This window comes from Chamaea fasciata, unplaced genomic scaffold (genome assembly GCF_029207755.1).
Source record: "Chamaea fasciata isolate MVZ Bird 193981 ecotype frontalis unplaced genomic scaffold, bChaFas1.0.hap1 SCAF_3, whole genome shotgun sequence".
Lineage (NCBI taxonomy): Eukaryota > Metazoa > Chordata > Aves > Passeriformes > Sylviidae > Chamaea > Chamaea fasciata.
Window position 1 is genome coordinate 55,944,239 of NW_027094088.1, and position 27,838 is coordinate 55,972,076.

Sequence of the window (27,838 nt, forward strand, 5' to 3'; positions counted from 1 at the left end):
TGTCAGATTCCTTTTTATCCTAGACAGTGGCATTCAGTCTTTATCTGTAGAGAAGCTGAATACCTTATTCCCAAAAGTATTGCAAAATTTGGCTAAAAAATGCCTGAAAGCACATCCTTTCCTCAAGCACATTTTTCGTCTGTTTAAAATGGTAACATTCTGAAGTTGTACACAGATGTGTAGGAATGGAAGACAGCAGGAGATAAATTTCGTATCACCAGTATGCCTGCAGAAATGAAGACATTACCAGAATGACACCTAACTACTGCAGCACAGAGTTCTTAAAGGGACATGAGAGCTAGTTAGCCTTGTTCCTGCTGAGGTAAGTGCCAAATGTTATTATTTTGATGGTCAATTTTCCTGAAGACTTCATGACCATTTTTACACTTGAGCCTCTGTGTCTGCAGGACACCGTGGTGAATGGTAGTAATTGGAGCCTGGCTGGGCAAAAAAAAAAACATGTACACAGCGCCCTTCCTTGGGCATTCTTTCTGTGTGAGCACTCTGATGAGTGCTATTTTATATGTTTGGATTTTCCTCTCCTCTTCACTGCGTGCGTGGTGGAGACAAGCAGTGTAATGCAGAGGAAAGAGATGTAAAACTTTTCCAGCCACAGAAACAGCTGCTTCATGGGGCTTTTAATGTTGCAGAGTATCTGGATTGGGAAAAAAAAATGTAAAATCCATCATTTAATTTTGGGGAATAAGCATGGCCAAAAGGCTTTTAATGAGGGAGTGTGGCCCACTGACTGAGAACACCAAGGCTTTAGCCCATGAAGAAGCTGTTATCATTGCATTATGAGGATCGCCTGAACTAACAGGAATGTAAACCAAACTGCTAAGAACATTAAAGCACATAAAGTACTAGGTACTTAACTAACTTTCCTGGCATCATTAGGATTACTAGAGACTACACCTAGCTTGTTGTTAACTCTAGATATGGAGTCTCTGATTTTTTTCAGGGAAAGTGAAGAAACTAAGAAACAGTTTCTACTTTTATTTAGATGCCCAGAAACAGACACATTCTTTCAAAAACAGTGTACCGTGTTTGCTGTCCACTGGAAAACAATAAGCAGAGAAGCATATTTTTAAAACATACAAAATACTAAAAAATGAAACACTGTATTCTGATTAATTTTTTATTTTCAACATCAAATACATTGATAAAAATCTTGCACCAGTCAGGTAGCCTACCAGATTTTTTATTTAGACTTTTTTAGAACTTTTTTAGGTGCAAAACAAAGAAAAAAATACCTCACCAAAACCAAAGACGTCAATAATTTCATATGCATCAGTGTAAGAACAGAATACTTCAACAAATACATTATGACAGCTGAGCCTATACCAAAGAAAGGACTTTGCATTGACAGACTACATAGTGCACACAAAAGCATTGGTTTCATAGTACATACAATAAGGTAATACATAAAGTGGCTTGATAATGCAAGTCTTGTGACCAGCAGTATATCCCTTCCTTTTTTCAATGGGCACTTTCTGAAGAAACAGACTTTTAATCATAGGCACACAGGATTACAGAATTTACTAATTTGCAAGATGGCAGCATATAATTTTTTTTTAAGTTTTGTTTATTTCTTTAGGCACATTTGAATTCAAAAGAATTTAATATCTTTCTAACACAGTGCAAAACCAAATACCCTTTATGGGCAACAATCACTTTGAAAACAACTTTCAGGATATAAGGCTACTTATATTTGAAGGATGAAAGGGAACTGTGAGTAGAAAGGGTAGGACATTAATATTGGTAAAACATTAATTTTAAACTCTAAGATCAATTTGAGATTACGCTACATGTGCAGGTGACAGCAAAGTTTGCTTTGTATTACAATACCATTGTTAACATCACCCTTCTCATACATGTGTTGACTTTCTACCTGTAAAGCCATACCATGGTTGTAAATAGCATTGAAAACATCGAAGTATAAACATCTTTATTCAAAGTAAGAAATGCACTTCACACAAGTTCAGCTGAGAATGCCTTATATACAAAATCCCATTATCTGTAGGTTGAGTTGCACTCTAATTTTAAAGCAGGAAATTATATACACAATAGGGGCTTGCCATGTTCTTACCTAAGCCTGTAATAAGACTAAAGACCTACTGAGGCAGAATTTTTACTTTCTTGGTAATTTGCTTATTATTAAACATTGGCACAGCTGTTAAGGAATCAGTTGACATCAACTGAAATGAATGGAGGCTCCAGTACAAATCCTGGCTCATATGAAGGGAATGATTTGGGGTTTTTTGTTTGCTTTTTTTCAACTCCAGGTCCAGTGATCTGCTGACAGTCCTTGCAATATCCTTGGGAGCTCAGTTCGCATTATTTCTTTAATTATGTTTTTAAACCCCTCAGTGTAGAGAAGGAGAAAAACCATCAGGTGATGTCACTGAATAGTACATTTATCACAACACACACCAAGAAACTTTCATTAAACTATTTTACCCGAGTACAAATCTTACTACCCCAACTGGGAGTTTTACCTGAGACAAAGTCTGCAACATTGAGATGTGGCTCAAACCACTATAAACCAGAGTAGCTTTCACATATTCAAACACCACATATTCTGACACCACTAAGTGCTTCACATCTCCCTATCTCCTACCTCCCAAGCTTTTTGCAATACTTCAGTAACAACCATGTTCTCAAGCAAAGCAAATTCATCTAGTCTATTTAATGTTTGCCTTGTGCTGGTATTACATTGCCTATGTTTCTAGAGGGTTTTTTTGGGTTTTGATGTTTTTGTTTTTTTAAAAAAATCCATGTATAAACGTTACAAAATAATCCTTTTGTTAGCTGTCCAGAGACATCACTATGAATGTTTTGGTAAAAGCATAATTAGCTGCCTTGAAAAGTTTTCTTTCATTTTTTTTTTTTTTACATGCTATATATTTTTATGTAATATCCAGCACCAGGTATTCAGGTAGTACTGGTTTGTCAGCTGCAAATATAAAGTATATATGTATATATATATATATACACACAGAAAATAGCATCTTGTGAAATAACAATTACCAAATGTCAGGCACAATTGTTTGCATACATGAGAGCATCACTCAGAATTACATATGAAAAAAGTTGCCATTTTTGTATTGTAGGCTTTATTTAATCAATTGAATAGCTACATTCAGCTGTCTGATATGGGGGCCATCTTTATAGATAACTCTGGGAATGTACTATATTTATTAAGGTGCTGCTTCAATTAAAATCTTATTAAAAACTTAATGACATGGATCCTAAATCTGCCCCGAGGTAAATTAATGTACTACTGAGAATCACTCTTACTCTTTCCAAGTTGCCCTTCACTGTTGTCACCACAAACATGGGAGGACTGGTTGAAAGCTAAATTGCTACCTTGCAAGGGCTGAGCCCAGGAAAGCATTCATAATTATTTTAAGCTGACTGATTTTATTTTGTATCGAAGACATTATGATACCCTTCTGACTGCTGCATACCACTTCAAATCATGCTTTTCCACCTCCACTGGGAAAATCTCTTGAGTGTAAAGGTACTTGCCCTGTATAGGTACCATCCAAATCTGACCCTCAGTTGTGAATTGCTCTCCATGAACTACCTTTTCTCCTCTAGGTCAAATTTACATTTGAATCGATGTAATGACCTATTCTGGGATGTAGGAAGGGAGGTATTCATTTAAAGCAATTTGCCTTCCAGCTTATGAGCTTGTGTGTTCTATCCTAGAGAACACCAAGTTGCATGTACAGTATTTAAAGAGCAGCTATAAAGCACATTGGGCTACAAGTGAATGATCATGATGTAAGCGGGTGAATTTAACTGCAGGGATTCCTGTGCTCCATTCAGATCTTAGCCTGCACTCATTTCAGTAAACCCGTGGTTTTTCTAACACATCTGAAAACCAGCTACTGAAAAAACTCAAAATTTCCATTTTCTTTCATGACACTTAGGAGCCCTCAAAAAGCCCTTAGGAACCAAATTGGGGCTCGCGCACACACACATACACACACACACATGCTTTTACTGAATACAAAAAAGACAAAATCTTCAGCACATTCAGAAAAGAATGACACCATAATATGCATCAAGAAAAGGCCTATGATTTTACGGTGACTGCTTCACATGTTTAGGCTGCACAGTTTTCAAGGAATCATCTCAAACATTGGTAGCATATAGCTTTAGGCTTTCAAACTGCTCATATCCTCAGATATGTACATGAAACTATTATAGACATCATTATGTACATGCAGTAAAGAATTGAATTCTTGACTTGAAGCACAAACCTGTCCTATGCCTTGCTGCCTTCACAGCTGCTGTCAAACTTGATCTCACTGCGCACAGACTCTGCCTGTGGGACAGGGAGTGTAATTAGACATAGGCACTCCTGTATGGCATTACTTGCACTGTTTCCTATATTTAGTTTCTACAGGATATTCCCATCAACATAAAGTTTTCAACTATAATAAAAACATCTCTGAACCATTTCACTAGCACTGTGGCCAGCTGCTGTGGAGCAGCCTCCACACATGCTAGGAAATACTCTCACTGACAGGGTGGTTGCTTCCAAACAGCTTTTGGAATAGTCCCTGGTCCGTGCTAACTCCCAATCTGCACCTGTCAACCAGAAGTGTAGATAGCACAGGCAAAGTTTATCATTAGATTAGTAAAATATCCCTGGCATATGTAATAATCTCATTCCAGTACCCAGAAAAGTTCCCTGACATTTAATTTTCTAGCATAGAGGCAGTCAAACAGCAGCACCAACTCCTACTTTGAATAGCATATCATGCGGAGTTTTTCAGTCTCTTTCATGTCTTGTTGAAACTCTTGATGTCAGTGGACCTTTTACATATTTACAGTTTGTCTGAAGAATTAAACTGATCCTTATGAATATCCTTAGGAGCTACAGACATGCATGGAGAAAGACAGATTTATCTTTCTGGATATGCAGTCCCAGAGTCAACACCATGTCTGAGGCTCATTGCCCAGTTTTGGTGTCACAGGTGAGCTGGCCCTTAGCAGTGATTTTGAAACATGCCACAACAAGAGCCAAAGAAAGCCAAGGAAAAACCAGCTGCTTTGACTGTGATACTACTCCTCCCACACACAGCTAGACCACACTCTGTTGAGTGGGATGGGACCATCCTACCCTTCTGTGCCAGTCTTGCACTGGCATCCTCACCCCTTGCTTTGTAGCACAACAAAGCAGAGGATAGGGGGAGGGACTTTTTGTAAATAGTGCTGGATCCTGTATGTGTGTGAAGACCTTTTTTTAAGACCTGATGATTTTTGTAATCATCTGGTCTGATTCAAGAGTAATTCTCTATGTTATCACTGTTTGCCATGTTGCCCTGGATTTACACTCTTGGGCAACAAGACAATTTAGCTTTCTAGGATCAGACAAGATAGTGTGCATGCAAAGCAATTAATCTGGAAGATATGGTAAGGGTGCCTAAAAGTTTGGTCAGAATTCAGAATGAGCTTGAGAGGGAGTTGTCTGGTGATGTAAGCCAGCGAGGTAAAATAGTAAAATTCTCAGACAGCAGATCCTCTATACTGTAGGAAGAGGCAGGAATCTAACTGCACTACCAAGGCAGTCCCTCGCAGTGCAGCCTCCCTATGGCACACTAAGATGCCAGTAAACTTTCTGTTTACATTGCCCAATAAGTCATCCAGAATCTCTATCAAACTGCTTCAAAGTTTCAAGCAAGTAGAGGATTAAGTGATCTCAGGATTTGGGGTGGATATTAACAAAGACTACTACTCATGAAGATACCAATATGCATGGGTGGTATGGCCTATCAGTTTATAGTAAAATGAATGTATGCATTTAGATTAGGACTTAGTTACCCAAACAACATGCAAAATCAAATAAAACACTGCAAATTTTAAATCAAATTAGCCAGACAATCCTTGCTGGCTATCCATGGCAATGAAATGTCTTTTAGGGTAAGCAATCAATTTAGGCAAGCGTTTGACAAACACTCATATGGAAAATGCTGGTGTCTGTTGTCACTGGAGTGTTTTCAAAGGTGATGAAATGAAGAATGAGCTAGGTAGAACACTGCTGGGTTTCTCATACCATATATGCTGACTTTTGTTTATATTGTATTCTGCATATTCTCCTCTTCTTTGCTGTTTACATAAAAAGACTGCAAGGAATGAGATGAAGCTGGTGCAGTTGTCAGCTGGCTTCGGTTGTCCTCTTCCATGGGTGCAGCACTCCTGGCTGCTGGGGCGTGCAGCCGGTGAGCGTCCAGCATCTCCAGCAAGAGATCGTAGAGCGGAACTACGTTCTTACACTTCATGTTGTACAGGTGCTCCATCCCCTTGTTGCTGTGGGTTGTGATGAAACAACAGTTACTTTCCAAATAGGCTATTGGGGGCGGGCGGGGGGAGGCTACCAGCTAATAATGTTTGCTGGCTTCATATAAATCCTGTATTGTACAAAACAAGTAACTTGGCAGTGCATTTGCTGTGCACATCTGTTACAGTCAAGCAGAAGGCAGCACCTTGAAAGAATGTTGCAGACTGCTGTAGTCAAGTTGCCTTCTACAGATGTCTCTTACGCTCTTCTTCTCCTAAAAAGTAGCCTAGAGCACACAGACTCTTAATTTAGCCCCTGTGATTAAGTGGATGGGGTGAATTTTGCCTTTCACATAATGAAAAAATACCAGATTCCCTTCCCGGAAAATAAACTCAACCAATTTCTTAGCAAAAGCTCACTTATAATAGTATCCATTCACAAAACTATGAAAAAAAATTAACTTTATTGTACATCTGGAATTTCCTTAATTGTACAAATTCTTCTTCTTTTTTTTTTTTGGGGGGGGGGGGGCGGGGGGAAGGTTCAATAACACAAGGACAAAGAAACTCTTTAAAATGACACCAGTGAAAAGAACCCATGCACACATCCCTTGACTTTTCCCACAAAGATCTGTGTATCAGTTCAGGAGGTAAAATCTGCATGGTTCAGCTTTAGTAGCTATGATGTGGTGTTTACTCTAATTTAAATTTCATTACCTGAAATAATGAAAATTTAAATCTGTGTAGCAACATCTCCTGTGGTTTCGTAATAATAAAATCTATATCATATCTTTGTAGAAATTTACCCTGTTAACATCTCATCCACTGAGCAACTACCTTAAGAGGTAATTTGGGAGAATCATTTGCTGCAATTACGGACAGTGTGTCAGGCAGCTCACCTCTGATTAGCAAAAGGCATGGTCCTCTAGACTGGAATTTAGTAGTTCTGCATTTATCCTCATCCATACAATCCACATAATGATCCTAAATCTCTTTTCGAAAGTGATTTGCAATCATGACACTTGTGAAAAGTGGCTGCATAAAAGTGATAGTTTTATTAAATCTTACAGGACACTAAAGTTTGCAGAGCTAGGCTACTCCTACATTAATATTCTACTCAGTACTTTTCCAACACCTGTGTCCAGGTCTGGGGTCCTGACCCTGAGAAAATCTTAGACCTGTTAGAACAGGTTCAGAGCAGGGTCATAAACATGATGCAAGGGCTGGAGCACCTCTCCTATGAGGAAAGGCTGAGAAAACTGGAGTTGTTCAGCCTGGAGAAGAGAAGGCTCCTTACAGAAGCCTTCCAGTACCTGAAGGGGGCCTAGAAGACAGCTGGAGAAGGACTTTTTACAAGGGCATGTAGTGATAGGACAAGGGATGGTGGCTTCTAACTGAAGGAGAGCAGGTTTAGATTAGGTACTTAGAAGAAATTCTGTACTGAGGGTTCTGAGTCACTAGAACAGATTGTCCTGTCCAGAGAAATTGTGGATCCCCCACCCCTGGAAGTGTTCAAGCCCAGCTTGGACAGGGCTCTGAGCAACCTGGTCTAAGCGGAAGATGTCCCTGCCCATATCTGGAGGGTTGGAACTAGATGACCTTTAAGTTCCCTTCCAAACCAGGCCATTCTATGATTCTAAGACACACATAAGATAAAAAGCAGATACTGCTTTCCATCAAACTACCAGCACTATCAAAACAAAAGGCAGAGGAAAAGACAATTAGAAGGGACGCATGGGGTAAATATTTTCCATGTGGTTTTGTTTTGTTTTTTTGTAACAGCCCTTCACACAGTTTGCACTCCCACCCGTGAAGGAAAAGTGTGTATGGGCACTTGTGACACCTTTCTTGCATGGGCCCAGCACAGAAGTGCCGACTATGTGATTGCTCTCACCTCATGTGTCTGATGTGAGAGAGGATGAGGAGGAGCTGAGCCAGTCGTCTGTGCTGCTGCTGCAGAGAAAGACCTGACTTAGCCATTAAGTGTATCAGAGTGTCTGTGATTTTGTCCAGGACACGATGAATATAGTCTTTCTCTTCCAGAGATTTCAAGGTGCTGGAAAGAAAAGTGTACACACCTAGAGTAGGAGGGAGAAAGAAAACAAACAAACCACAGACAAAAATTACTTTTCTGGACTTTTGGTTGCCCAGGGTATGCCCTGTGGCACCTCTAAAGCTGTGTTAAGCCATGGGGTCTGACTGTGTGCCAGCTTTCTTGCTTGGCAGCCAGGTTGCTGCTCTGAATGACCCTGGAGCATGGATTCAGGCACTGTGGGAAAAGCAGAAGGAGGAAGACAATGCCACTTTCCTGCCTGGGTCCCACCAAGGTCTGTACCAGGTACTGGGTGACACCTGCAACTAGACCTACCTGTGGGCTCTGCTCTTCTCTTGGTCACTTGGCTCTGAAACTTTGAGGAGATGCTGTTCCCCTTGAGAGCTCTGCAATACTTACCAACCAACCCAAGCTTTCTGCAGCTTTTGCCATTTTTCTTGCTGTTTATTATTTGATTTTTAGTGATTTTCTAGACAATCTAGAACTGAATAATGTTACCACAAAACATGTAAACAAAACCAGGGTTTGTTTACGGATGTTTGCCTCATCAAAATCCTCCCAGCCAAGCAAAAGTCTTGAAAGCTGTACTCCTCCACCTGCAAAGCTAGCTCTCCTTTAAAAACTGTGTCCAAATCAACTTGTGAAAATTTAGCTGTCTTGAATTGCTTAGTGAGCAACCTGAAGGTTTAGGCCAGATAAATTTTTTTCCAGAGGACAAAACACCTTAAAACTCCCCCTCCAACAGCTCCTCTACATCATCTACAAGAGCCTCTAATCCAGGCATAAGAGCTTTTTGCTCTTAAATCTTGGGAGCATGAAGCACATCAGCTTTCAAAATAGGAAAGTCTAAATTATTTTGGGCTGTTTTATCTTGATTTTTTTCTGGACAACAACACACAGTCATTGTGAATCAGGTCACAACAACACTGTGCTGCCAAAAGAGAGCTGTTGCGTTCAGCATTAGTTTTTAAATCTTTTGGACTGAACCAGTAACTCTAAACAGGTCATATTGCCATAATCCAGTCCTGAGGCACCAGAGGTTTAAGATGTACATAGGGTAATACAATCAAACTGGCTTCATCATAAAGTGTTCACCATCCTGTGTCTAAAACAGACTTGACAAATCCTGTGCTTTGGCCCTTCTGCATCAGGTCACAGGGCCAATGAGAGAGCTGTATTTTCTCCTTGGGAAAAAAAAAACAAACAAACCTGTTTCTGGAATAATGTTTTGTTTTGTTTTTCTTTAAAGAACCATAAATAGCAGAATATGGAATGCAGTTAGTGCTATTAAAAATAAAAGACACACAGACACTAGCATGCACTCACAGACAGACATATATGCTATAGCCCATCAAACACATATGCTGTAGCTTGTTTTCATTCTTTACAGCCTTGGGGCTACCACTGGATGTGAAGATAGTTCCCTGACTGCTCAGATGCACAGCAAAATGATACTGGTTTAACATCTTGGCCTACCTCATCTCCTCACATCACCTGGGTACTTCAAGGTCCCGACACCTAGAACTAATGTAACCTGCAAGTATCTTTTAGGATTTGGGGTCTTCTGTACTAAAAAGAACTGTAAATGTGTTTGTGAATGTGAGTGTCTCTTGGAAAGAGTAAGCAAGAAACTGCTTTAACAACCAAAAGGGTAACAAAAACATAGTACTACTTCTGAAAATCATCAGAGTTCTTAATTTTGGTAATGGGTATTGCTTCAAATTTGATATAGATAGATAGTACACCAACCTCTTTTCTCACAGAGCTTTTCATAGCTATTATTATTTTTACTGAAATTAATTCACAAACAGAAAATAGTCCTGGAGTTTTTCTCAGCTGAACCTTTGTCTGCTGACTCTGGACCACCCTCACATATGCCTATCGACAATACAAGGCTTGATAGCTTAACACGTACATGCAGGGGCATGATTCTTAAATATTACTGGAAAAACACAACCCTCTAGAAGGAAACATTAATCTCATAAATGCACAGTGCCTCCAGAGAAGTTCACTTCAGCCATAAGAACATACTGTGTTCTTGCTGCAATACTGAAACTAGTAAAAGAAAATAATCTTTTAGGAGTAATTTTTTCTCACCTTGGTCTGGTCTACAAGCTATTAAAAACTGTAAATCAAAAAAACACTCCCCAATAACTGTAGAGAATTCAGGCAACTGCCAGTCAATAACTGCCAAGGAAAATTATGTTTAGTTTTCCTTTCTACATCCTCATGGTGATTGCTCCTGCCCCAGGCCACTGACTGAGATTTTCCCCCCCAAAAAATTATGGCTATCACACATTTATACACATCCAAGCAGAGTTTTCAAATGAAGATGCAGAAAATTGCCTTAGCAAAGTGAAATTTAACAGTCTCCAAGGCCTTTCCAAGCCTAAATTGAATAGCTACCATGTTGATTTCCAGCTCTTTCTGTAGGTCAGTGTTGTAAAACCTAACAGGTGCAAGAACAGAGAAAGCACCACCCTTCAACCAAGCAAGGCCTGTTGGTCCATTCTCATAATACATACCAGAACAGGATCCCTTGGGGGCTGCAGTGCTACCATGCGAGCTCTTGGCATGCACTGATAGAAATTTATATCTCCCACCATATATAATTATATGTTTGTTGCATGTTACTGTAGAACAGAATGCCCTCAACATCTTTTCTGTCACAGTAAATGCCAGTTTAAAATATTTTTACATTGAGAGTTCAGTTTCACAGAACAACACCAAAGGCTCTTCTTCTTCCACTACACCAAATTGCTCTGAAGCTGTAGCAAGACAGGCTGAGGTATGAGGAAATTCATCTCTGTACCATGCACTCCCAGAACCATCCAGCCCCCAAAATAAAGAAATAAATAAGAAGCACAATTTAACAGGGACTGAAAAACATCAGGAAAAACAATTAACAAGCAGTCACGTGGAACAATGTATCAGGAGGTCTCCAGTATGCATCAAATCAGCCAAATCTTTCCATCTCTGTGGACTAACCAGCTAACTAATTAGGTAAATCATCTGCTAAGGCATATGTGACCTACATCTTCATGTCCAAAATGAAAGCAACACTGTTGCTTTGCCACATAGCACCACTCCTCCAATACACTCAAAAGTAAAACATCTGGCATCATGTTGCCCTTTCATGATTCTAAATCTCATTTTCCAGTGTTAAGTAATAGCCCTTTAATATTGAGCTGAATATGGTTTTCAAAAATACTACTTTGCTTTTTTAGTCAAAAGGTTTATTGCTGCAGCTTTAGAGGGGCACTTTCAGGTTTGTTATTTAGCTGGACACAGTGATGTTCTTGCTCTTACAGACACATCACCTTGATATCTCGGGAAAACTGTGGAAATAGCATAAACATCTACCTTGGTTTAGAAACAAAACCTTCCATCATTTCCACATGCACTGAGCGAAACTAAAAAAAATTTTTTTTAAAAATTGCATTTTTCCAAAACCACAAGGAAAAGGAGTGTAAAAATATTAAACAGCCTTGAAAGATGTTGCAAAAACAGAAATGCCCAAGAAAAGCAATAAACAACACTACTTCATGTGAAGAAACTACCAGATGTCCAAGGATTTTAATAAAGAAATGTTTGTGTACACTCAGTCAATTAAATCCACACAAAGTTTTAGAATGCAAATGCTTTTAAACATGAGATGTAGCATAATTAGTCCTATTTGTTTAATTAATCCACTAGTTTAAATCATTTTGAGATCTGCTGGTTTAATCACATGCATATACAATACAGACAGCATAATAAGCCAAAAATTCATTTTGTGTTTATCCGCTGTTTCTTTAGTAGAAGATTTGTGAATATTTACATGTTCACTTACAGAAAGAAATCAGGTTAGGGTAGGTTTGGAGGTCATCTAGTTCATCCTCTTGCTCAAATAATTGTAACTTCAGGGTTAGATCAAGCTGCCCATACCTTTGTCCAGCTGAGTTCTGAGTATTTGCAAGGATTGAGATTCTACCATCTTTCTGGCCAACCTGTTCCAGTGCTAAACCTCTCACTGGGTAGAGTTTTTGTTCTGTTTATCTGGTCAGGATCTCCCTTGCTGTGGTTTGTCTCCATTGCAGGTTGCCCATTCTTCTTGCAACTCTGAGAAGGATCTGGCCCTGGCTCCTCCATAACCTGCTCATGAGCTGTCTGAGGGCTGCTGTAAGACCCTCCTTTACCTTCTCTTTACCTACTTGAACGAACTCAGCTCTCTCAGCCACGTACTTCAGAGCACATAATGTTTCATATCTGCCCAGCAGTTTATGTAAGAAGGTTGGCTACGTTCTGTGAAGTAAAGCATCTCCAGAAGACATCTTAGAGGATCTATGCCAAACACACAATTGTTCTACACACCCCAAATTATGCCACTTATTTCTGTATTGCAGTCTAATGCCTCTTAATTTGAGCATCTATAGAGTCTGACAGTCAAAAACCGGCGTCCACATTCCCACCATCTAGTTATAAATTAGTTGTTTGTGGGGATACAAATACTGAAATGTACCTTTAGGCATATAGGTAATGATATGCAACACAGATATACATTCTGTGGCCATATATACATAGAATTTACAGTGGTCCCATCTCTCTTATGTGCAAAAGGAAATTTGCCTCTGATTATCACTGACTTTACTTGCTATATGTATGGGTGGCTGTTTAGGATTGTTTGGTTTGTTTGGGTTTTTTTCCAGGGGTTTTTCTTGGGTATTTTGGGGGGGGGTTTGGGGGTGTTTTTTTTTGTTGTTTGTTTTTGGGGTTTTTTTTGGTGGTTTGTTGTTGTTGTTGTTGTTGTTGTTTTTGGTTTTTTGGGGGTTTTTTGGGTTTTGTTTTGTTTTTTTACAATTTTTCCTTAAAGGAATCTTGTAACAAAAAAATATCCCATTAACAGAGTGAGATATGCTTATGAAGGAAAGCTGGTGATGCCTGGCAGGGCTTTGTCTGAATAAAAGATTTAGTTTTATGGATCAATAAAATGTAGGCACAAAATTTCTCTTGAGCATGATTTTAATTCTTCATGTTCAAGACAAGAATATCTAATTTTTTAATTCAAACTTCCAGTTCTATTTTTTCTAACTGAAATTCAAAAATTTTATAAATCAATTATATAGTCTAGATTAATTTAAGAAGTTAATTACCTTTGAATATGTTAGCTAAAATTCTGGAGGAGTATCAGTTTAAAGGAAAAATATTTAACTCTAGGAAATATTCTGTTATAGTTATCAGGGTGATGAAAGGAAAATAAAATGTCTAACAGTAATTACTGTTGTCACACCCTGGCAGCTAAGGTAAGAACAATAGCCTTTCATTCCTAATGTGCCACTTGCTTGCCTCAAATGTTACTTTTTGGTAATTGGTTACAACCAGAACAAAACCTGAACCACATTAATATCTCATAGAACATACATAAAGCATTTTATATTAGATTGTAGAAATACATAATTTTGCTTGGACTTTGAGGAGACCACCTGCAAGCTTCCATAAAGAAAAGTGCCTGGTCAATAAAGCAACATCTGCTGCATTTACAGTTAGCCTTTGATGTGAACATCCTAAATTCATTTTTCCTTCACTTTGGGCAAGTGATCTGTTAGACAGCCGGACAAAAAGGACACAGAGCCCTCCACATCTGTTTGCTCTAGAGGGTGGTACCATCTACAGGTTCAAATGCAGGAGGAAAAACTTTACAAGTGGGTACATCCTCAGCATTGGGAAACTGGCATCTGTAGTTACCAGGTAACAGCTTAGCAGAGAACTGTGTCTAAAATTTTTACTTTAGTGCCTACATTATTATTTTAGATGTCTATCATTTCCATGAGAACACCAAGGGTCTCATTTTTGCATATAACAAACAAATGGTCTAGAGTTTTTTTCTCATTTCAAACAGAAAATTTTCTGGTGTGCAACAGAAGTTTTCTGTCACATTCCCAAAGTTAAATTTGCTTGTTTCAAGCATCTCATGTTAAATTCAAATCATCTAACCTGACATATTTATACCTGTATGTATACTTGTTATCTAGTCATCTATTTTTGAAGTGTACTTCAGGATGAGATTTATAGCCAAAAACTATAAAGGAAGTGGAAAGTGATTACATCAGTTTTAGATGCCTGCAATTTAATATAAACTCAACCACATTTTTGCCCTTATTTCTTTTTATTTTGTCATCACCTAAACACTGCAGTTATAGATTGTCTTTGGGTGCCCTATGTATTGTCCCAGCTACTTCAGTGTCTTGTAAGCAGAGTTCTAAGATCTGCCAGTATCTGGCTCAAAGCACTTCTCTGACCACTCTCCACATCAGCTGCACACAGTGTGTCATCTACTCACAGCAGCCATTTTCTGGGTCCCATCTACATCACCAGATAGGTTCAACCACTTCCAGCCCTGCCTGGTGGTCCTGCCTGCATCTGTGTTGAAAACCCATTTCCATTGCTGCTGTCTCAAAATGAAAATGCCATTAAGGACAGCAAGCAGTGCTCAACCAACAACATGCAGAAGCAGCCACAGTTACTCAAATGACAGCAAAGCACACACTTACCAGAATTGAGCAGGATGATGGACTTAAGGCACACAAATTCCTCCCCTTGAAGGTTCATCATTCGAAACCGAGCAGCAGTAGCCAGCAGCATGTCAAAGATTTCCACCATGCCCTCTACACATTTTCCTTGATTCCTGTGTGAATACCATCAATGGGGAGACATTCACAGTTTTAACCTGGTGGTACCATGAGTTTTTCTTCCCCTTGGACCAATACCCTCCAGTTTGATTTCATCAACTCAAGAGCAAGTATGTGACTTCCTACTCTGTGTACATTTGATAAATGTGTGATTAAAAAAGTTCCAAGTGTTCCAAGTAAAATAAATAAACTATTGAGTACCATATTTCTAAAAAAATCAATTTCAGGAACTCATCACAATAGCATCATTGTGGTAGAACATTTTAAATTGACTCAACCAAATCTTTATATTGAGGAAAAGATTTATTTAAAACTACATTTTGATTTGTGTATATGTGTTCTGCCTTTGTTACTTTGCTTCCTCTTTCTTTACATTTTTTTCTCTTTAACTGAAATGGTTCCAATTCTTTGCATTTCTCCCTCCCTAACCATTTTCACTTGTTTCTAGATGGCCGAGCAACCTTTAATGTTCCAACACACTTCTCTCGATGTTCAGTGTAAACTTATCATGAGCTCAAGAAGGACCTAGAAGGGAAAAATCATGTTTATATGACTTATTAAAACCAACGGTTCACTCCACTTATCAATTAACTTACTACATTGAAGCATTAAACAAAGCTGAAGTTTGGAACATCTCAAAGTGTTCATTAGTAATGGCAATTAACCATCTCCTTCTGCTCACGGTACTAGGCATTCCCACTCACTAATTTTCATCTTGCCCACTCAACCTGCAGCAGAAGAATTAATGCAGATTGTTATTATTTTTAATGAAAATTTAGTCTGCAGATCTTTTGGTCATTTCCATTGCTACCTTTTACAAGAACTACCTACTTTCACTTTTATTGGGCCTTCCTGAGTGAAATTTTAATACATAAGACCTAATGATCCAATCTTCTGTTTAAAAATATAATACTTTTTAGATATGGCTTTCATGAACAAAATAAGGAAGATCATTGCTAAAGGAAAACAACAAAAGAAATTTCAAGGGAACAGACTATGATGTATAACATGAAATAGATTAAGCATCTCCTAATTTCATTGTGACAAGAAACCTACCAGCATACAGACACTTGCCTCAAGTCTTAAAACAGATGTGCTGTTGAGAACCTGTAGCTGATGTCTGAACCCACACCAGATGCTCAGACAAAGCAGACATCTTCCCTTCTGATTGCAGACTGAGAAATTTCTTCGCACTTTCTGAGGCATCAGGACAAGTTTCAATGTTTCTGATACAATACATTTGCCCACAACTATAGAAAGATTAACTTCCTGTCTACAGAATTTAGCACAGAGGACTATAATCCTTTAACAGATAATCCTTTTGCATAAACTTAATGTCCCAGTAAAAGTTTGTTTAAGAATTTAGTATATCAGGATTTTGGAGAAATGAAAAGTTTCTGTGGACCAAAAGACAAATGATGCATATTAAAAAAACCCACATCTTCATGTCTGACTGGGATATTTGTTTGCTTCCTGGAACCCACAAAACTACTGCAGCCAGCTTCAAAACATTTCAAAATATTACAGTCTGAACAAATTGCAAAGTTTGTATGTTTAAGGCCAGAGGAAAAAAAACCCAGGAAGTTATTTGTAAAATCAGACCATTTAACATGCCTTATGGTGCTCCTAAGACAGACATTTTGATAGGAAGTAAGAATTATTTCCAACCTTCTACAAAAATAGTTCAATACACTGTAGTTTACAAAATCAATATTCCAATCATGATTCTCTTGCTGACAAGTACAACCTCTGGACTAAAGTCCCTAATCCAGCAACACATATTCCATGTGCTTAAATCAACATGTGTGCCTCTGTCCCATCAACTGAACTCATATGATAGAGGATTAATAAAAATTATGTAAATTTCAGAGATTCTATATAGTTCCTAATCTCTTTTGCTTTGCTATCTGCTGTGTGTGTGAAAGACCAGGCTACTCCACAAAGGAAAAATAAAAAAACCTATCACCTTAGGTAATGTATTTTAAGTGAAGTTACATACAAGCTTTAGGTATTGCAAGGCATGACCTACACATTTCTGCTTTATTTGTCAGATCTACGTCTTCTCAGAACTAGGAAGCAGATCCAGCTCCGTTGATATCAACGGGAACTACACAGCTAAGTATCTTTGCAATACTGAGTTCTATTACTTTTTTATTATTATTATTTAGGCTACAGCAATTATTTTCTTTGTCAGCCAACACGAAACTATCTGAAACTGGAGGGTCCAGTTCTCCTGCACTGCCTTCTAACTTTCTAACATAAGCTGATAATGCCATCACGTCTTCACAGTTATGTGTTCAGTTGATAGGGAGGCCTATCTGGGAAAGCCTAGAGAATTTTCCTGAAGGCCAAATTAGCAATAAATTTGACAATTATCTTTATCCTACCATCTTGCTGTTGTCTTTGTGTACTCTCATCCTACTGAAAACAAGGCAACAAAAGGTTTTTTTACTGCAAAGTATCACAGTGTATTCTCAGAAGAATCCTTTAAATTTGGGAAATGTTTAGGAAAGTTAAATCATTTGAATTAAAGGTCTTAAGTAACCGCATAAAAGTACTATGTGCAATTCAGAATGAGTTTAGTCCAGCCTCCCACTCAAAGTGGGGTCAACTCACTCACATTTATGCAATGTTGGTCTTGAAAATCTCCAAAGATGGAGACTGTACAACCTCTCTCAGCTTAATTATTTTCATCATCATGCTTTTTTCCTCCCCTACATCCAGTCAAAACCTCCTCTGCTTCAATTTATTACTCCCATTTCTCAGTCTCCCATCAGGCATTTTAATAAAGAGCCTTGACAACCTCCTTGTAGACTGTAAGTCATGCAGACTTAAAAGTCCTTTCTCCTCCAGGCGGAACAAATCCACTTCTTCCAGCCACAAGGCATGGGGTCTGGCCTTGGTCACTCTCCACTTTTATTAATATATTTCCTGTAATAACTGGATATGGTATTCCAGATAATGAGTGCTAAATAAAAGCAGTATAATGGCTTTTATTCCCTCCCTCTAATGCCTAAGCTACCACTGATAGTGGTAGCAGTACCAGGGCTATTCCACTATATGTAGAAATGCGAATCTAGATTTTATTTAAGTCTAGGGAAAAACCTAGACACCAGGAATGCTTTCACCAGAGCACAGGATCAAGTAAAAATTAATAATGAAGGGTACTTGGGTGAAGGGAACAGGGACTCAAGGACTCAATGGATGTTCTCATCAAATTTTCATTCAAAGGGAAATGCTAAAGTAAGACAGATGCATCCATCAAAGCAAAGTCTGACTGTGTTTATCCCTCTGTCTTCTTTTACCATGGTACTTCATTTGATGAAAAGGGACTGCCAAGAACAGATGGGATGCACCAGGCTAGAAGAGGGAATATCAGCTTCAAAAGTGGACTTAGTAACTTGGTGATGAAGCCTCTAAACAAGGCCTGGCGCATAATGTGTTCATAAGAATAAAAGTAAGTTAGGAAATGGAGGAGAGAAAAGATGGAAGGATAACATTCACATCCCCAGTTAGAAAGGAGGGCATTTAAAGACTTAAATGACTGTGCTCTGACACAGGAGAACAGTAAGTCTGTACATAGACTACCAAACAATAGATGATCATTATATACATGAATGTATTCTACATAAACTAATTCTATTAATAGACATCAGTAGAAGCTTTCTACTCCTATGTAAAGCAATGTACTAAAACAGCATAAGGAAGTGGAATGTTAGGAAAGCTCCATCTGCAAGGATTCAAGAAAATCAAGACCATCTACTGGGATGCCTTAAATACTGCCAGACAGGCATTATACAGCTACTTGACTAACAGAGGATTCCACCTTTTCTCAATGTGGTGCTTTATCAGTCATTAAAAGATGAGAAAATTGTTATCAGCAGAGAAATTTTACTTCAAACTATCCTGCATTTAACTAGTAATACCAAGGGATTGTGGAAAAGACTAGGGGAAAAGTAAGCATGAAAAAATTAAAATCTGAAAAAAAATTAACTCCAAGGCTCTAGAACAAAAAAGCAATCTGAAAAGGAGTAAAGAGAAAAGCAGAAACTACCAAGTGTAAAGTAAATCACAGCGTCAGATGCAAATCATGCTGAAAAAGAGAAATTCTTATCATTCTGTCAGTATCCATGAGATTAAATATCATTTTTCCTTGGAAAAAAATTTATTGTTCTTAGCAATCAACTTGAACTTTCACACTAATCAACAAACAAGTGGTAGGTGGTCATGAAGGTGTGAGCCACGGAAAGGGACAAATTAATTATGTACAGGGCTTGTTCTACAGTTCTGTTTTGTTGTTTCCTGTGTAGTTTTTAGTTTGGGGATTAGGGGATTTTTTTAATTGACTTGTTCATAAGCCTTCAGAGGTAGCAACATCTTTTTGCTCATCTCATTTCTCCCTGAATATTGGCTTTCAATTAACACACCCTGGGGAACTTCATAGACTACAGTCAATGGCTGGTATTACAACCTGCTCTTCCAGAGTGTACTGTTAAGAGCCCACTGTTTCTTATTCAAGCTTAAGAACAAAGATTTGGGTCAATAGCTGGCTAAAACATATTCAAAAGTTATAAAATCAGTCCAGTATTTAAAAGTCATCACTGAAAAATATCTGCAATAAATACAAAGTAGCACATTTATCAATAAATAAAAGAAACAAATATCTGTTTCAAAGTTATTTTTACCTAGAATTAGTCACTGATTACCAGAGCCACTGATGTTGCATGAATTGTCTGGAAATCACCTAGTTCAGCGGCCCTGCTCAGGCCTATATATTGTTGGGTTTTCAGTGTCTCCAAGAACTGAGACTCCAAAACCTCTTGTCCTGTCATTGAGAAGAATCTTCCACTGCCTTCTTTACTTCTCCTCTCCATCAGATAATCATCAGATCTGAGTCTTCTCAGATTCTCCGTGTATGAGAGCTGTTCCAGTCCATTCTTTGTGGCCTGTCACTGGCCTCAGTCCAGTGTGTACCTGTCTGTTTTGTGCAGGGTAACTCAGAGCCGGACACAGCACTCCAGATTTGCCACAGTATGTCTGAGCAGCAAGAGCGCATCACCTGTCTCTAGATACTGCTAAAGCTTTTCCTAAACTAGTCATGAAGGGGAGAACTGCTGGCTCAGAGGGCACCCAGTTGTGCTGAATTCTCAGAAAGGTTATGGAGTTTCCCCCACCATTCTCAGACAGGTTGTGGTGTCCTGGAAGCATTTCCATATTTATGAGCATGCACATCTTTAGGGAGGTTTCCTACTAATAGGTTTTGTTATTATGTCTTTACTGTCCGCACCATCCTGGTTTAAAGCTCCCTCACCAGGTTGGCCAGTCTGTGGAAATCATGATTTTGCCCCACTTTATGGTATGCATTTCATCTCTTCCTAGACATCCTTGATCCACACAGTAGGTTCCATGACAAAGAAGTTGAATCTCTGCTGTTGACACCAGCTATGCAACCAGGTATTGCCCTGCAGGATTTGTCCAATCTGCCTCAAGCCCTTTCTCCTCAGCAGTCCTGTTGGGCTGAACCACCTGGGCTCCCACATGCTTGCCACTTGCCCTCAGAGCTAGGTAGCCAACAAACTGTCTTTCCTGACTGGATGACTAGAGGATCAGTCACCTAGCCAAATAGGGTAAGAGTAGTACTCGGTACATTTGAGCATTGGACAATCAGGTCGGAAACACAGAGACAGTTAGCTACAAAGTACCTTTGAAAGATTTTTCTCTTTGTAAAATATCATATGAAATGGGTCCACGAATATGCCAGGTAGGAAAAAATCCCCGAAATGCTGTTATGATAGTTCTAAGAAAACTAATTATTCTTTGGTCACATTTGAGACATTTAGATTAGAAAATTATTATGAAGGCTCTCCATTTGGGAATAATAAAGCTAGAATAACTGGCTGAATAAAAGTTATTCTGATTTACAGGAGGGCCATTTTCAGTTTAATTTATATTTAATCTGACTCACCATAAAGTCAAAAAACATTTCAAAATTCTCTCCGTATCAGAAATATACAGAAAGTTTGATTTTGGAATTAACAGCATCACAGTACAATGCGACCTAGAACAGAGGCCTGAGCTTGCAAGGTCAGATGAACAAGTAATCTCATGATTTGTGTAGGGACTATCTTGAATCCAGAATTAGTTCATTTTTTGTTGAAAACTTATTTTCTGTGCCTAAAAATCCCTCAGGGAATCTATCAGTTGAAAACTGTGAAGATCATAATAAGAGGGGGCTTTCTTTTTTTATCTTTTTTAAAGAATTCGTAACTTTGAGCATTACCCAATAGTTGCCCAGACTCTGGAAAGATCTTCCTGATTTTACATTTAAATTGTTTGAGTTATAGAATTGGGTAGTCTTTGAATTTTGCTCAAAGAGACAGTAAAGACTGATTCACAATGAAGAGACAGTAATTTATCATTCTCTTAAAGTTTTATAATTCTGTGTCTTGAAATAGTTTGAGTTTTTTTCATTCTACAGGGTCTGCTGTATAATAACACATCTCAAAATTTAACCATACACTGAAAGATGAAAGAGAAATTTAAGTATTTCAAGAGATTCCTTAACTCTCTACAAGTTAATCCATTCAGCTCTGTCGAGTAAGTAGCCTAATAACAAGACAATTTTTTGAGCCGAGTTTTCTGGATGGAATCTATTGCTATTAGATATGATGAAAAGTAAATGTACAATTGCTTTTCAAATCCATTTTGAAGGGCAAATTAGGATATACTTGTTGCCTATGGACTTTTCCCTTTTGAAAAAAATACACGCAGATGATCACTAAGGAAGCATTCTGAATCAAGCACTTGGGATCACTTTGCTTCAATTTTTCTAAAAAATCAATGGTAATTAATACATCCACAATTTCACATGAAGTGTTGTGCATTTACTCAAGTGACAGACAAGTGTGATGTCCTCAGACATTTGGAACATTTTACAAGTTGAGGGGCTAGAAAAACATATCCAGATTTCATATTGATGCTCCTCTATTGTTTTTAATTTTATGTCTAACAAAACATCTGCATAAAGAACTTAAAAGATTCTTTTCAGATATAGAGAGAAAAAATTCAGGAAAAGAGCCATGAAAGCAGTAAATTCTTCAGCTACCCTGTCACACAGTGAATGCTGTAAGGTTTTTTGCTATTTGTGTTAGTTGCAGTTTAGAGATCCACAGTCTCCTGCCATTGTTCAATACAAGTCAGTAAAACGAAAATTCTTCTATTTAGAGAGAATGAAAAATCTTCATCAAGCACTGGAAGTGGAAATGAGTGAGTTTCCAAATTAAAATGAACCCTGAAAAACAGACTAGCTTTCTCCATAAAAAGGAAAAAAAAACTGATAGAAACACAAAAGTACTGACTAAAGCTTAAGGCATCATATTGAACTGAAATTTTGTAAGTCCCTAGGCAGATTTTTTTTGCTACAAGAGATTTTTTACAACCATTATAAGAAAAAAAACAGTAGAAAATAACATTAAGATAGCCATACTGTCCCATATAAAAGGTATATTTAGCTTTGGGCTAAGCACACAGGCATTTGGATCTGCTGGTTTCAAGTGACTACCTCTAGTGCTGAACTGAAAAATATAATAACTTGTGGATTACCACACAGCTTCTTAACATGCTCATGACTATATAACTCCTATCATCTTTACTTTGTTCCCATTCTTCTAATGAGTATCACAGGCAGAGAAGTCAGTCAATTCAGTTAGTGTTTTTTATCTCTATTTAATTGCATGTGCAAAACCTCTGGGTACCTCTCCTATTCTTTCAACATTACTGTCAAGACAAAGAAAATCAGAAAGGCACAGAGCACAGATGAAACACAGAATTAAACAGAGGAATGACAATGATCTGTATTAGTTCTGTTTCCTGTTGTAAAGATTCTCAGGGGGAAGGAAAGCTGCAGTCTCTGACTACTGGCAAGAAAAGAACTGCTGGTTCTACAGAACTAATTGCTGGTAGCAGTGAGATGGAAAGATAACTGAGAATGCTGTTTAAGAAGATCAGAATTATTATTCTCCTATGTACATTTCATCACATTTGTCTACATAACAATTGGAATTTGTTTAATACTTTTTGGAAATTCGACAAGATGTCCATCATCTACTTGCTTGTTAATTTCTTAAAGGACTTCAGTGTATTTATTCATGGCTTCCTCTTACAAAATGACTGTGACTCTTTATCACCATGTCATATTCATTCAGCTTCAGACAATTCTCTTCTTTAGATGGCATCCCATCACTTTCTTTACTGTGGTCACCAGGCTTCCTTTTTAAAATGCAGCATGGCATTTCCCATTTTGCTGATGCAGAGAATGTTTCAAGTAAGATTCAGCAATCCAGCTCTTTCTATCATGAGTTTCTTTACAATTATGTTTCAATCCTTTGAGTAACCTGGCATCAGCATGATATCTGAATGCAACGAATCCTTCAAAAATATACTAAAATATGACTTTCTTACTCCTGAAGAAACATTACATTTTCTTCAAAATAATAAACAGTCTACTGTCAGTCCTGACAAATTTCAGCCCTGGTCTAAAGACATTTTTAAAGCCTAGTTTCTTGGGAACCCTCCAGACAGGAAACATCTGGTTTGTCCTACGAGAAACCTCAGCCTTTGCTTCTAAATTTGCCTTATACAATATATTAATTTTCAAAAACAGAATATAAAAGACTTGAAATTGTTATTGGATTTTATTAGGTACTGTACATTTAATTGCAAGCACTCTGAGTGTGCCATTGTATTTCCTGATTGAGCCTATTTTTCTAATCTGTAATTATTGTCATCTGAACATTTTAATAGCAGCAGTTGTACACTGTAGAAATCTACTAGTCCTATGTAACTGGCAGACAGTTAAAATTTGTGATTTTGAACCAAGATCAAGTGTTTGGGTAATGCATTAACAGAATAAGTAAGGGTGCATTACTTCACAGAATACACTGTCTAATTACAGTGCAGACTGGGAACAAAAAGAGATAATGGGATTATATTCATCCATACGAATGGCAGCAGTCTACACATACTGTCAACCGTTGTGTAATTATTTTCTTATAGGCAAAGAAAAAAAGAAAAAAGGAAAGTAGAATTCATAACTAAGGTCTGCTTTACAGATATTTTCAAGGAGTCTTCCAAGTACGAAAGGAAAGTTAAAGAAGTATTTATTTGAAGATGTAACTGGTTGACTCTCATAGGATTAGAAAGCACAGTTTCTAAAAGATCCTCAGGGACAAGACAACCATATGTGTAATATGACCCAAGTAGGAGGAGTGAGTTGGGAGAAGAAAGATTACATTTTTTCAAAAAACAGCACAGCTGAAAGGTTATTTTTATGACATTTCAGATAGATATTAACAAGACAAGACTGTATTTATCTACCCAAAAGGCAAAAAAAAAGTTGTATAATAAAATTTGGTGTGACCTAAGCTTTAGGAACAGATGTATACAAACGACTACCTATATCAAAGATCCTTGACAGAAAAAATCTGTTAGAATCTGGATAAGCCTGAATGTTGAAACAAATGTTCAAATCAGAGAGGATGTCTGCAACAGAATGATCAAAGAGATCTAGAGGCATACACAAACTGTGGTAAAGCTCTCTATTAACAATATAGAATTTTCACTAAATATAGGAGTGTTGGATGGAACTCGGAGCGACATGGTCTAGTGTAAGATGACCCTGCCCATGGAAGGGGAGGTGGAACTACTGATCTTTAAGGTCTCTTCCAACCCAAACCATTTTATGGTTCTATGAATACTTGATGCAGTGGAAGGAATTCACTGAGTGAAACAGACTTTGAATCAGTGTTCATCCTGCGCTCCTCAAACCTTACAAACAACATATCTTTGCTCTATAACATTCTCAAAAGCCAATTTGCCAAAATCAAATTAACACATCAAAATATTGTTAGCGCTAATTAACCAGTAAATTAAGAGTTATTTAATTGATTAGCATATCAGTGTTTCCCAGAGTCAAGTAATTTATTATTTTACTTTCTGCTAATATTCCTACCAAATGGATTGAGGCAAGTATATGATGACCTAGAAAGATGTTTCTTATTATTTGAAAATTAGAAGATGTAATAGATATACATTATTACAGTCCTAATTGAATCTCAGAAAAAAAAAAAGCCCTGAAGTAATGTGTGGTTCTAGTTGTATGCAATTGTTTTCTTTAATCCAACAGTTGACTTAAAACTGTGTGAATCAACGGCTCAAATTCCACTTCACTGGGAGCACGGGGATTTTAAGTTGACGAAGACCAAGATTTCAAAATAACTTTAAAACTGTTGTGGCTTTTTGTGAAGACTGTACTTACATTTAGACAAGCAGATATTTTCTGTACCTAAAATGAGAATGTATTTTATACTCATCTAGTTCCACACCTCACAGATCATTGTGCTGACACAAGCGGAATAGAGTTTTCCCTAAGGCAATAAATATTTCTCTATTACTGTGAAATATTCTGTTTTATCCTGTTGGGTATTATTTGTATTTTACTAAAATGCTAAAAGTAAATGCTGGGGGATGTGTGCAAATAGAGGGCAGGGAATCAAATGATTAACACTGCATGAATGCAGCCATGCAAACTCAGTACTCCACAGTCAACAGAGCAAGTTGATCACAAGAAATTTTTCTGCTAATGAGAATTTTGATTAATTTACACAGCTGGTGGCTGCAGTAGCTGAAGGCACTGCCCTGGACTTTCTGTTGCCATCCCTCTGCCCCTGCAGCTCTGTGAGGAGGTCAGGATCTTGCCCAGCTCTTAGCTGCCTCTCTGTGTACTCCATCATCTCAGCTTGGTTCTTCTGCTACTTACAGTTCAGACCAAGATGCCAAACTCTACCCTGAAGTGGCCGCTGTGCACACAGCACCTTTCCCCTGCCAACTCTGCTATGTGGGCAGTAGTCTTCAAACTGGAGGACCACCAGTAGCTAAGGTGACTCTATCCTAGGCAATTTTTTCTTAAAATATAATTTAAATTTTTCATTAATTTTTTCCCATGACTAGAAAAAAAAAGAGAGCTTGGGTTTACATTAAGGTAGTAGAAAATATGTTTTAAATTATCTGTCTTCCTGCTTTTAACGTGAAGACTGCCAGCTAAAACCCAGGATATTGTAATATGGCACAAATTCATATTTTTTTCTCGCAGAAATACTTAGCATATTAGCAAGACTGGCTAAAAAAAAAAGTCTTAGTGAAGGAAGCAAGTATGTGTTTGTCGTATTTGTCATATTTTTCTCCAGTTTTCATGAGGGAAAAAATCCCTAAACTTAATATATTCTCTATAAAGAAGACTGCCTTTGAGATTCCATGAGGATTTTCTTCCAAAATTTTGGCTGGCTGCTTGGATAAACTCATTCTAACCAAGAAAAACTATGAGGATTGTAAATAAGCAAAAATAACCATCTGAATTAAATTAATAGTGTTCAGATTTTAATTTAAATTACTTCTGCAACAAACACTACAGACTGTAAGAGAAATTTACTGCTGCCGTTGAAAGAAACTACTTCAAGCAGCAGATGAATCTCAGACATGTTACTTGTGTAATAAATGACCAGGATCACATTCCTGAGCATTTCTAGGTTTTTTAGAGTTCATTTTCCAGTCTCACCTACTATGAGCCCGCTTGACATACGAAGTACTGTCAAATTGTAGTATCAGTGAGATGATGTCATGCTAAAAATTAATCTAATTGCAGCAGAAATGAATTAACTTAAATAATTCATAACAACATGTAGACTGACCTGTCCAGTAACAGGTTAGGTGCAAACAAAAGCTTTCCTGGGTGTTCCATGGAGCGCCAGACTAAGCCGATCATCAGAATCTCTAACCAGGCACATTCCAGTAGATGGACCTGATCATGGAGTGTTAAATCCACAAACCCTGAAAGAACAAATAGGAGACAGTAAAAACACTCCAGTTTTGTAAGTGGAACAACATTATTCAGGGAACTAGGTTAAAAAGTGCTTTAGAACTGGATAACCAAAAAGAGAAATAAAACAGACATTTGTTCTCTTTATAATTTGGGCTGAGTTTTGTCCACCAGGGCTCCTGATGTCAATCATAGCAGTCAGAACTTTCTAGCCTATTGTTTTTGTCCTGGATGCTGGCTGTACTCTTCCCAAAAATCAGGGCAAGAGCCTGGACAGCATTTCCATCTCCATCCCCACACCTGTGGCCAGGGGCCTGGGAATCCAGGCACGCACCGCAGAAAGGGGCATCTGTCTGCTCCAGCACCACGCTGCCTGGGGCATGAAGCAAAATGGAAAAAAGGCCTGCTATAAAATGAAGTGACAGATCTAATCAGCTAACCCTGGAACAATTCCCTTAGTGGAATGCTGTTTTACAGACTCAGGGACAATTCACCATATTGAAAGTGTGGTTCCTTTGTGGAAGAGGGACCAAGAGTGCATTTCAAATAAACTACAGAGCAAATGCTGATCTTTGCAAAATCAGCATTCATCAGTGGAACACCTGTTTATATTCCTACTGAACTATAGAAAAGGGAGAAAGTAAGTACTTTGTATTTAAACACTGTTTAGAAACAATGGATGCAAAGTAAGAGATGGCTTATAACAATACTACAAAAAATGAAAAAGAAAGACTAATGGTGAAGGTAGACATGAACACATGTCCTCCCTGTGTTCATTTCATGCAAGAGATTGAACTGTTTTCTGTTTTGATTTCTCACTTTCATGAATGTTCTTTTCAATCCAAAAATATAACCAAAGTGGAGATTGCATAATACGATTTATTAGATCTTGCGTAAGTTATTCCTTGAAATTAGAATGAACTTCCTAAAATAAAATGTTCAGAAGTTGCC

At 37.9% G+C, this 27,838-nt stretch overlaps 1 protein-coding gene across 1 annotated transcript in view; it reads right to left on the minus strand.

Annotated features, from left to right (window-relative positions):
• Positions 1-1,124: 1,124 nt before the first annotated feature.
• ESR1 (estrogen receptor 1) overlaps positions 1,125-27,838 on the minus strand; it is a 160,277-nt gene continuing 133,563 nt past the window's right edge. The window contains 5 exon segments of the mRNA XM_066179081.1: positions 1,125-6,110; positions 6,113-6,324; positions 8,189-8,372; positions 14,878-15,011; positions 26,760-26,898. Of these exon segments, the coding sequence (XP_066035178.1) occupies positions 6,001-6,110; positions 6,113-6,324; positions 8,189-8,372; positions 14,878-15,011; positions 26,760-26,898 (779 nt within the window). The 3' untranslated portion in view covers positions 1,125-6,000.